The sequence below is a fragment of the Schistocerca americana genome, chromosome 7 (assembly GCF_021461395.2).
Source record: "Schistocerca americana isolate TAMUIC-IGC-003095 chromosome 7, iqSchAmer2.1, whole genome shotgun sequence".
Taxonomy (NCBI): Eukaryota; Metazoa; Arthropoda; class Insecta; order Orthoptera; family Acrididae; genus Schistocerca; species Schistocerca americana.
This window is the reverse complement of record NC_060125.1, coordinates 250,110,603-250,123,346: the sequence shown is the minus strand read 5'-3', so window position 1 is coordinate 250,123,346 and position 12,744 is coordinate 250,110,603. Positions and strand designations below refer to the sequence as shown.

Genomic DNA, 12,744 nt, shown 5'->3' with positions numbered 1-12,744 from the left:
TGAAACTGGTTCTGTATTCTTTGAGTATCAACAGTTGGTGGAAAAACAGCCTGGTAATGGGCTTAAAGTTATTAGGACTGTTAAGGAAACAAAATTCATTAATGATCAGTTTCATTGCAAGCAGACTGGTGTTGTTCATAAAACTACAAATCCCCATTTATCCTTATCATGAGGACAAGATTAGATTAATTACAGCACAGACAGAGGCCTTTAAACGATCATTCTTCCCATACTCAAATTGGGGCTCCCCAATGTTCAATATCAGGTCCACTACCATTCCCCACACATGTAAATGATCTTCCATCTACTATACAACCAGTAGAATTAGTTCTTTTTGCAGATGACTAATATTGAAATTCAATCCAATCATATGTATAGAAACAAAAGAAATGGTAAACTAAATTCTTGAAAATATCATTGACTGGTTTTCTGCAAATAGTCTCACCCTCAATAAAAAGACATGACGTATTCAGTTCTACACACCTAGTGGTACTACACCAATGATAAGTATAACACATGGTGAGGAAATAATAAATAAATAAATAAATAAAACAGGGTGGAAACATCAAATTTCTTTTCAGGGTCCATATTTATGAGAATTTAAATTGGAAAAAACCCATTTTGGAACGCCTAAAACAACTTACTTCAGGTACATTTGTGCTTAGAATCATTGGAAATCTTGGAGAGACAAAAATCCGTAAGCTGACATATTTTGCATATTTTCATTGAATTATTTCCTATGCAATAATGTTTTGGGTAACTCATCTTTAAGAAAGAGAGTCTTCACTGTGCAAAAACGTGCTGTAAAAATAATATGTGGCACCCACCCGTGATCATCTTGTAGACCTCTGTTTAATGAGTTTGGCATTATGACTACTTATACACATTATACTTATTCCCTCATAAAATTTGTTGTGAATAATCCAGTACAGTTCAAAAGGAACAATGAGGTATATAATTACAATACCAGAAGGAAAGAGACCTTAATTACTCCTAATTAAGGTTGCCTTTAGCACAAAAAAGGGTGCAGAATGCTGCAACAAAAAATTTTGTTCGCTTGCCCAATGATATAAAACGTCTGACAGACAGCAAAGTAAAATTTGAAAACAAAGTGAGAAAGTTTCTCCTAGACAACTCCTACTCCATAGAAGAATTTCTATTGCTGTAATATGTAAAAGGTGGTGGGTAGGGATGACTAACTCACATACGTATATCTTTTTGTTTTCATAATAAAAATAAAATAAAACTTTGAAAAGTTCAGAAAGTAACCGTATGTAAACGATGTGAATGTAAAACGACTCGTTCCACATCACCATGCTCCACTGTGCAAAATGATCAATGTAACATGTGACTAACTAACTAACTACTAACTGTTTCATGAGACAGTCTTCAACGAAACTGGCACAGGGTATTCTACAGAACTCAAGGCCTACAACATTATATATGGTTATAACGTCCCAATATTTGCAAAGATGATAAAGTTGCTTAAGACACAAGGACCGTATGCTAACGAGGAAGTTGCTCAACAAGGAATGAGCCTTACAAATCGTGATTAACTTTGCCCTCCAGTAGGTTTGCAATATTATGTAGCTTGCACAAGTCACTTATGAGCCACAAACTTTCAAGGAGGCGATGGCATGCAGAGACTCTGAGAAGCGGTACAAAACAATGATCAATGAAATGTACTCATTGACCCTCCATAAAACTGGGGAAAAAGAGAAATGTGAAAAAATATCCTAACTGAACATCACAGCAGTGTAACTACCTACATTATATATAATTAAAAAAATACCCGCACAGTCTTTCATACCAGCCTTTTGCCCTGAAGATTTAAACAGCTGCAAATTCAACAAGATTCAGGAGTAAAGGAAAGATGAAAAGTTAGGATTTAATTTTACGTCAGCAACAAGTTCATAAGAGATATACTCAATAGAGAAATGTTAGAAATGTAAGGGAAATCATTCAGGATACCACAAATGTGATACATTTCAAGAAGTGACACAATGACCAAATGTGTGTACCTCACACGGAGTAATTTGTTTTTCTGACTCATGAATGCTATGTACAAAACTGACTAATATAAGGTAACAAGACAGCATTATGGGAATGGAAATAAAAAACTGATTATATCTGTCAGTCTGATTATATCTGTCATATTGGAATATAATGCTTACAAAACCAATTTTTTACCCAATGATATTTCAGCGCGACATATAATAGTAACAAACAGTACAGTGTCTACATTCTGCAAAATTATTTTATTTATGAGGTTCTCACTTGACAAGAGCATTGTGATCCCTGTGTGCTCGCTCTCTGAATTCTTCCAGTGCTGCATATTGCTGTTCCTGAAAACAACGCACAGCTTCATCAATGCGTAAGGTCTCCTGCTGAATAACATCTGCCAATTGCTGCTGCAATGCTGATATGGCTGTCTTTGTTCCGGTAGGCTGTTGTGAAGCTGAAACACAACAAAGGAATTCCATCTAGAATAAATTATTATACATCTTTTACTCAGCATTATACTGATCTACAACACCATGTGCCAGCTATTGGAAGACAATGTTATCTCAGAAATTACGAATGGGGCTCAGAATCCCTTCCAGGTCAGTTACTTCCACGTTTCACATATGCCAGACATGTTGTCTTATCATGGTGAATGGCACATATTTTTCGTCAGACTAGTAAGTTTTTGGCTTCACAAATTGTACAGCAACAGAAAATGCAGTTTATTCTGTCGTGTGTAAGGCTGTTACAAGACTAAATGACAAGTTCAGGCCACCAGGTATCTTCTTCGACTCAACAAAAACATTTAACTGTTTGGACCAAGTTCTACCTCGCCTCTAATATTGGTATCTACAAAAGGGTAATGACAAAGTTTTTATTCAGTGTTAATGAACCCAATACAAAGTGTAATCTGAATGGGTTGCTGTAAACAGATGTAGGTGGTGATGAGGGATGATCACAGAATTTTGATTTTTATCCACCAATTTTCTTGCTATATATTAACAACCTGCCATGAAATATGATAGATGACTAAAAAAATCTATTTGTATATTAAACAAGCACCATTATGGCACTGTATATAACTTAAAGAGTTTTTTGCCGTATTTTATAATTCTTAATTACATACTATGCCAAATCCCAATGCATGGTGGTTTCTAATTAGTATTTGTGAATCTGTTTATGTACTGGCTCATATCAAAATTAAGTAATCTAGGCTCATATTTGCATGTGTACTGTGGTAAAAATAAATAAATAAATAAACAAACACAGTTTTCAAAACATAAAATCCTTAGCTCTTTAACATTCACCAGCTATTAATTTCAGGCTAAGTTGAAGGGGTTCGGCACCTTCTGATGTCCATCTCTTTCCAAAGCTGGTAAATGCTTTTTTGATACTGTTAATCTCTTACATTAACACCTTCACTCTTTCTTCTTCTGACTTTTTTGATAAGTTCTATGAATAATCTATGACTAATTTGCTGTTCTTTTATTATTTCCCAATATATCTTATGGTAATACACGAAGGGTGGACAGATACACTACAACAAAACTGCCTATACAGGACTGGCATGTCACAGTTTCCTTCTCACTATTATTAGAGCTTTCTATACTTGTCAGTACATAGATAATGTTTTCCAAAAGCCTCCTGCCTGAGTGTCACCTAGTCTTCAGTTATTTTCCACAACTTATCCCAACTTACTCCTCAAGGAATAACTAATATTCAGAGAAGTTAGGAATAGTTACCACTTTTAAATGCTGTATCAGCAGAACTAGAATTTACCCCCCTGAAGGCAAGTAATAGCCAACCAATCTCTATAATTTCAACAAAATTTCTGTTATTTGAAGGGGGATAGAGAATATGATAAATCTGCTTTGGCCCACAATATGACAAACTTTATGATTTATATACAAAGAAAGGAAAAACATAGTGCAACTTTTGAAATACCTGACTAGAAATTCTTACCAGAATCTAGATTTTTCTTCCTTGTGTTTTGAATAACAAAATATTTGATCAAAGCAACAAGCGGTGGCAGAGGAACACACACACAAAACATGCTTTTACGTATGCAAGCTTTTGGAGCTGGGCTCCTTCTTCTAGCAGAGGTGTTGAAGGTGAAGGAAGAGGCATGAAAGAAAAGGACTGGAGAGGTTTAGGAAAAAGGAAAGAGTTTGGAAAAGTCACCCAGAACCCTTGGTCAGGACAGACTTACCGTATTGGATGAGAAGGAAAGACATTGTTGAGGACTGCACCAGACGCGATTTGAAAAACCTGAGAGCTTAAAGCTGGAGGACAGGGTAATATGCAAGACAGAAATTACTACTAAAACAGTGTGCACAACTTACTACGAGAGAAAAGCTAAGTGCATTGTATGTAACAGATGCAGGAGGGGGACGACGAAAAATATACACGTCAGAAATGAAAGGAGTAGAAAACTAAAACAGAAGGAAGAAAGGAGTAGTTACTGTGAAGAAATGCTGAGACAGAAGAAATTAATGTAAATTAAGGCCTGGCAGGTGGCAAGAACCAAGGACATGTTGTAGTGCACAAGGAGCATAGGGTCTGACAAGGATATTATGGTGATTGGGATGGTGACGAAAAGCTATTCTACATGGAGTGGGCAAAATCTCAGAATGGACCTCATTTCAGGGCATGATTTTAGGAAGTCACAGCCTTGTCGAAGTAGCTGATTAATACATCCAAGACAAAGACAATACTAAATGACAATGGTTGTCTGGGGTACGAAGAAAAACTAAAAACATGTAAAAAAATCAATACAATTATGTAAATGATGTGACACAGAATTTAAAAAATCACACTTAAACCAATGAACTGAATAAAAATCACAATCAAAGTCATTCTGATAAAGATTTAACCATAAAAAAAATTATTATGTGTTGATATCTGAGTTCACGAATTTCTGCCTGTCAGGACTGTTACTTACTCACTATGCTACAGAACCACACACCATTCATGTAGCTTCATGTTTATTCATTTACAGGTTCAGTCGCAACAATGATGCAATTTGTATGAATCTTATCTACTGTAGGCTGACCCTGTGATGATGATAACTGAATATGTGATGACAAATTGTGTCTTGTGCTAAATATTATAGTATGGTAGTGTTTGACTAGTGCTGTGTATGAAACGCGTTTATATTGTTACCATCGTAGTGCATTTGTTGTTGTTTGTGTGTAATTATGTCTGATGAAATGTGAAATAAAAGAGGCAAGCCCCAAGATTCAGGACCCAATTACACCAGGAGAGAAAGTTGGAAAGTAAGTGCATCATTCGTTGTGGCAGTTTGGCAATGGTAGATAGTTCAAGCATGATGTTGAGTGTTCTGATCTGAGGAAACCAGCACCTCTGTTTACTGAAGTTACTATACAGAGCAGTGCTTGCACACACACACACACACACATACACACACACACACAAAATCACATAATCTGCTGATGCATCAAGCACTGTAGTGCAGTGGTTAAGACAGTGGACTCCCATTAGGTAGGAGAGTGGCTCAAATTTTATGTTTTAATGGCTTCCCTAAATCAATCAATGCAAATGTCAGGCGGATTCATTTGAACATGACATGGCTGATTTCCTACCGCCCTCGTTCAATGTCAACTTGCACTCCATGCCTAACGAAGTAGTCATCAATTGCATGTTGAACCCCCATCTTCCTCATGTCCCTGATAATTTATATCAGTACTGCTGAGCAAATCATTGAATATATAGAACTAATTAGGCCCTTTTCAGATGCAATTCAGAAGGTGGAAATATGTCTATAGGACACTATGATAAGTAAACAAAATTCTGTTTGTAAATTACAGCAACCATATGAGAGCAGTTCACCACTAACTCACCTGAAAAATTCAGTGCCTTGGAATTTGCATTTTCAGCACTGCAACTGACAATTATTCGAAATGCTGGTGAACAGTTTTCAGAGTCTTTCAGAGCACTTATCTCTGCCTGGTCCGTCTGGAAAGCAATGAAGTATTACATAGTCACTTCCAATATTTCACTTTTTGGTCTTCATAACAAAATAATTGCCGAGATCAATTAATAACACTACACTGTAAATGCAATTGTGTGGATAGCACCTTCCTAAACTAAATTCTAAAGTCTGTGCTTGAAGACATGCATATCATAATCCAGGCTTTCAAAAATTAAATGGTTAATGTGAAAGTTAAATTTTGTAGTCTCTACTTGATGTGCTTAATCCATCCCTTGATATTTCACCATTATATTATTTCATTATTAACTATACGATGGATATCCATTTTCTCTCTTCATATTTGCAATTAACAATGCACATAAGAATATGCAACCTAACTCATTTTTCTTTTATGTTATGACAGTACAGCTTGTCCTCATCCTGGAGGTTTGTATGAATACCACAATGTTTTAATAGGCTTGGTCTGGTAGGAGTTGGAATGCTTGTTTCTTCCTCCGATCTTTGAACTGATATACTCAGTCAGTTAAAGAGGCATCTACAGTTTAACAAGGGGTCTGAATCGCAGTGCAACTCTGAGCTTTTTCACACAGAGGTGAAAGGAGTGATAAGTGAAAGAAAATAAACCTAAGATCTACCAGAGAGCATTGGATTGGTTGCTGACAAAGATCCACTCATCTACTGAGTCAATGACATGGCATCATACCATTGTTCAATAAATGCCACAGCATCTACATCTACATCTACATCTACATTGATACTCCGCAAGCCACCCAACGGTGTGTGGCGGAGGGCACTTTACGTGCCACTGTCATTACCTCCCTTTCCTGTTCCAGTCGCGTATGGTTCGCGGGAAGAACGACTGTCTGAAAGCCTCCGTGCGCGCTCTAATCTCTCTAATTTTACATTCGTGATCTCCTCGGGAAGTATAAGTAGGGGGAAGCAATATATTCGATACCTCATCCAGAAACGCACCCTCTCGAAACCTGGCGAGCAAGCTACACCGCGATGCAGAGCGCCTCTCTTGCAGAGTCTGCCACTTGAGTTTATTAAACATCTCCGTAACACTATCACGGTTACCAAATAACCCAGTGACGAAACGCGCCGCTCTTCTTTGGATCTTCTCTATCTCCTCCGTCAACCCGACCTGGTACGGATCCCACACTGATGAGCAATACTCAAGTATAGGTCGAACGAGTGTTTTGTAAGCCACCTCCTTTGTTGATGGACTACATTTTCTAAGCACTCTCCCAATGAATCTCAACCTGGTACCCGCCTTACCAACAATTAGTTTTATATGATCATTCCACTTCAAATCGTTCCGTACGCATACTCCCAGATATTTTACAGAAGTAACTGCTACCAGTGTTTGTTCCGCTATCATATAATCACACAATAAAGGATCCTTCTTTCTATGTATTCGCAATACATTACATTTGTCTATGTTAAGGGTCAGTTGCCACTCCCTGCACCAAGTGCCTATCCGCTGCAGATCTTCCTGTATTTCGCTACAATTTTCTAATGCAGCAACTTCTCTGTATACTACAGCATCATCCGCGAAAAGCCGCATGGAACTTCCGACACTATCTACTAAGTCATCATGCAATGAGCCCCTGTCCTCCCTACAGGTGAATCTCTCTGGTCTGAGCACCTTACCTGACATGACCCAACCTCCACCCCGCCACCCCCCCCCCCCCCACCCACCCACCCCACCCCCAACCCACAACTTGAAGACATAGTAGAGCCAACAAATGATTAAAGATTCATACTGACTCCTAACTGAAATTGTTGTTGTTGTTGTGGTCTTCAGTCCTGAGTCTGGTTTGATGCAGCTCTCCATGCTACTCTATCCTGTGCAAGCACCTTCATCTCCCAGTACCTACTGCAACCTACATCCTTCTGAATCTGCTTAGTGTATTTTCATCTCTCGGTCTCCCTCTAAGATTTTTACCCTCCACGCTGCCCTCCAATACTAAATTGGTGATCCCTTGATGCCTCAGAACATGTCCAACCAACCGATCCCTTCTTCTAGTCAAGTTGTGCCACAAACTTCTCTTCTCCCCAATCCTATTCAATACTTCCCCATTAGTTATGTGATCTACCCATCTAATCTTCAGCATTCTTCTGTAGCACCACATTTCGAAAGCTTCTATTCTCTTCTTGTCTAAACTATTTATCGTCCACGTTTCACTTCCATACATGGCTACACTCCATACAAATACTTTCAGAAACGAACTCCTGACACTTAAATCTATACTTGATGTTAACAAATTTCTCTTCTTCAGAAATGCTTTCCTTGCCATTGCCAGTCTACATTTTATATCCTCTCTACTTCGACCATCAGTTATTTTGCTCCCCAAATAGCAAAACTCCTTTACTACTTTAAGTGTCTCATTTCCTAATCTAATTCCCTCAGCATCACCCGACTTAATTCGACTACATTCCATTATCCTTATTTGCTTTTGTTGATGTTCATCTTATACCCTCCTTTCAAGACACTGTCCATTCCGTTCAACTGTCATCGGTGAACCTCAAAGTTTTTATTTCTTCTCCATGGATTTTAATTCCTACTCCAAACTTTTCTTTTGTTTCCTTTATTGCTTGCTCAATATACAGATTGAATAACAACGGGGATAGGCTACAACCCTGTCTCACTCCCTTCCCAACCACTGCTTCCCTTTCATACCCCTCGACACCACTGCTTCCCTTTCATACCCCTCGACTCTTATAACTGCCATCTGCTTTCTGTACAAATTGTAAATAGCCTTTCGCTCCCTGTATTTTACCCCTGCCACCTTCAGAGTGAAAGAGAGTATTCCAGACAACATTGTCAAAAGCTTTCTCTAAGTCTACAAATGCTAGAAACGTAGGTTTGCCTTTCCTTAATCTATTTTCCAAGATAAGTCATAGGGTCAGTATTGCTTCACGTGTTCCAATATTTTTACGGAATCATAACTGATCTTCCACGAGGCCAGCTTCTACTAGTTTTTCCATTCGTCTGTAAAGACTTCGCATTAGTATTTTGCAGCTGTGACTTATTAAACTGATATTTCGGTAATTTTCAAATCTGTCAACACTTGATTTCTTTGGGATTGGAATTATTATATTCTTCTTGAAGTCTAAGGGTATTTCACCTGTCTCATACACCTTGCTCACTAGACGGTAGAGTTTTGTTAGGCCTGGCTCTCCCAAGGCTGTCAGTAGTTCTAATGGATTGTTATCTACTCCCGGGGCCTTGTTTCGACTCAGGTCTTTCAGTGCTCTATCAAACTCTTCACGCAGTATCATATCTCCCATTTCATCTTCATCTACATCCTCTTCCATTTCCATAATGTTTTCCTGAAGTACATTGCCCTTGTACAGACCCTCTATACACTCCTTCCACCTTTCCCTTCTTTGCTTAGAACTGGGTTTCCATCTGAGCTCTTGATATTCATACAAGTGGTTCTCTTTTCTCCAAAGGTCTCTCCAATTTTCCTGTAGGCAGTATCTATCTTACCCCTAGTGAGATAAGCCTCTATATCCTTACATTTGTCCTCTAGCCATCCCTGCATAGCCATTTTGTACTTCCTGTCGATCTCATTTTTGAGACGTTTGTATTCCTTTTTGCCTGCTTCATTTACTGCATTTCTATATTTTCTCCTTTCATCAATTAAATTCAATATTTCTTCTGCTACCCAAGGATTTCTACTAGCCTTAGTCTGTTTACCTACTTGATCCCTCAAAGCTACCCATTCTTCTTCTACTGTATTTCGTTACCCCATTCCTGTCAATTGTTCCTTTATGCTCTCCCTGAAACTCTGAACAACCTCTGGTTTAGTCAGTTTTGCAGTTTCTTCAGTTTTAATCTACAGTTCATAACCAATAGATTGTGGTCAGAGTCCATATCTGCCCCTGGAAATGTCTTACAATTTAAAACCTGGTTCCTAAATCTCTGTCTTACCATTATACAATCTATCTGAAACCTGTCAGTATCTCCAGGCTTCTTCCATGTATACAACCTTTTTTCATGATTCTTGACCCAAGTGTTAGCTATGATTAAGTTGTGCTCTGTGCAAAATTCTACCAGGCGGCTTCCTCTCATTTCTTACCCCCAATCCATATTCACCTACTACGTTTCCTTCTCTCCCTTTTCCTACTGCCGAATTCCAGTCACCCATGACTATTAAATTTTCATCCCCCTTCACTATCTGAATAATTTCTTTTATTTCATCATACATTTCTTCAATTTCTTCGTCACCTGCAGAGCTAGTTGGCATATAAACTTGTACTACTGCGGTAGGCGTGGGCTTCGTATCTGTCTTGGCCACAATAATGCGTTCACTATGCTGTTTGTAGCAGCTTACCCACATTCCTATTTTCCTATTCATTATTAAACCTACTCCTGCATTACCCCTATTTGATTTTGTGTTTATAACCCTGTAGTCATCTGACCAGAAGTCTTGTTCCTCCTGCCACCGAGCTTCACTAATTCCCACTATATCTAACTTTAACCTATCCATTTCCCTTTTTAAATTTTATAACCTATCTGCAAGAATGCTGAAGATTAGATGGGAAGACCACATAACTAATGAGGTAGTATTGAATAGGATTGGGGAGAAGAGAAGTTTGTGGCACAACTTGACCAGAAGAAGGGATCAGTTGGTAGGACATGTTCTGAGGCATCAAGGGATCACCAATTTAGTATTGGAGGGCAGCGTGGAGGGTAAAAATCGTAGAGGGAGACCAAGAGATGAATACACTAAGCAGGTTCAGAAGGATGTAGGTTGCAGTAGGTACTGGGAGATGAAGAGGCTTGCACAGGATACAGTAGCATGGAGAGCTGCATCAAACCAGTCTCAGGACTGAAGACCACAACAACAACAACAACAAACCTATCTGCCCAATTAAGGAATCTGACATTCCACGCTCCGATCTGTAGAACGCCAGTTTGCTTTCTCCTGACAACGACATCCTCTTGAGTAGTCCCCACCCGGAGATCTGAATGGGGGACTATTTTACCTCCGGAATATTTTACCCAAGAGGACGCCATCATCATTTAATCATACAGTAAAGCTGCATGCCCTCAGGAAAATTTACAGCTGTAGTTTCCCCTTGCTTTCAGCCGTTTGCAGTACCAACACAGCAAGGCTGTTTTGGTTAGTGTTACAAGGCTAGATCAGACAATCATCCAGACTGTTGCCCCTGCAACTACTGAAAAGGCTGCTGCCCCTCTTCAGGTTTGTCTGTTCTCTCAACAGATACCCCTCCGTTGTGGCTGCACCTACGATACGTCTATCTGTATCACTGAGGCACACAAAACTCCCCACCAGCGGCAAGGTCCATGGTTCATGGGGAAGGTAACTGAAATTAGATGAATATATTTATCGCATCTGCAAGAGGACAGAACTGTCAGGTGGAAACTGACTGATGCCTATACAATAATTTTTTTTCTTCAAGGTATTCACTAGCAACTAATTTTTTGTTCCCTTCCTTTCACATACTTCACATCTCATCAAAAGTGTGACCTCATATAGGTATGTCAATCATACTCCAAAAATACAGAAAAAGTATTCAGGTTAATGGGTAACATAAATTCTTAAGCCCTCTTTACACTGGAGCGAATGGAAACAAACACCGGTGAATACACACTTGAAAATAATTCATCAGCGTTCATTATAACTTGCTTAATCTGTGACCAAGTTTTTATACTAGAGGGAACAGAAGTCAACACAAGATAGTGAACACAGCCTATGAACATTGCTTTATGTCACTAATAATTGGCACACAGGATACAACACTGAACTACAGCCACAATGCAAAACTTTGATAACCAGATAATGTGTGGGTTTCAATTTATACATAATGCAGAAAGTGTGGAGGTAGTGCACTTAGCACTGAATCATAGCTCCAGCTTTCCTTAGCTTAGTCAAAAACTTTGCACATTCATTGATTTGACACTTTTTGCTGGTTTCTTATTACAACCGAGGAGGAAATTTAAAACCTGAACACTAATTACCAACAACCAAGATAACCTGAAGAACAGGTAGTTTTTATACTTTTGTTATTAGCAACCAAAGACATTTACGTAAGCAACCGTTTCTCATTTCAACAGCTGCTATAAATCAGCATTTCTAGGAATAGGCTACTTGGTCAAGTCTGCTATATTGTTTTTCAGTGGGCAGATAACGTGATCCCAGGTAAATCACTATTATTTTTTATCAAAAATAATTAACATAATAGTGAGATATCACCCAAATAATTACAGAGACCATGAACATAAGCAATAATAATGATAACATATTTTCAATTTTAATTGGCATAACTGATAAGTATTTGCATTTGGTTACTTTCAAGGAAATTTATTGTGCCTTACCTTATTAATATAAAGACATACAAATCTTGTGCTTATTTCACTTCGTTCTCACCTGATACAATGATCTAATGAATTTATCATCTTTTTCACGTCCCCAGTAGGATCTTTAAGCACTTGAGCAATTTTCTACTAATCACATTTCCGTGTCTTCAGAATTTGTGCTGTGGATCTCTTTGATCCCACAAGCAAGTGGGATACCTATACCCTTCTATCAGCAACATTACATTCTCTTCGCACCACTCCATCACTTGTGCAACACATGTCAACAACAACAAAAGGGGTTTTAGGTGTTAACTGGAAGTCATACATTATAGATAAGCTTAAGTATTTATGTTTGAGCCCTGGAAATTTTGAACTACGGATAGTAAGCATACTCTGAAGATGGGAAGGTCACAAAGTTGACTTACTTTTCCTGCTTCTATTCACTAATGTCTCA

At 38.4% G+C, this 12,744-nt stretch overlaps 1 protein-coding gene across 1 annotated transcript in view; it reads right to left on the bottom strand.

Moving 5' to 3' along the window:
* Nucleotides 1-12,744, bottom strand: part of LOC124622462 — a 35,364-nt gene that overhangs the window by 13,368 nt on the left and 9,252 nt on the right. The window contains exons 3-4 of the mRNA XM_047148165.1: nucleotides 5,865-5,979; nucleotides 2,278-2,458 (exon numbers count right to left, since the gene is read on the bottom strand). Coding sequence (XP_047004121.1) covers nucleotides 2,278-2,458; nucleotides 5,865-5,979 — 296 coding nt within the window. The remainder of the gene's footprint in view (nucleotides 1-2,277; nucleotides 2,459-5,864; nucleotides 5,980-12,744) is intronic.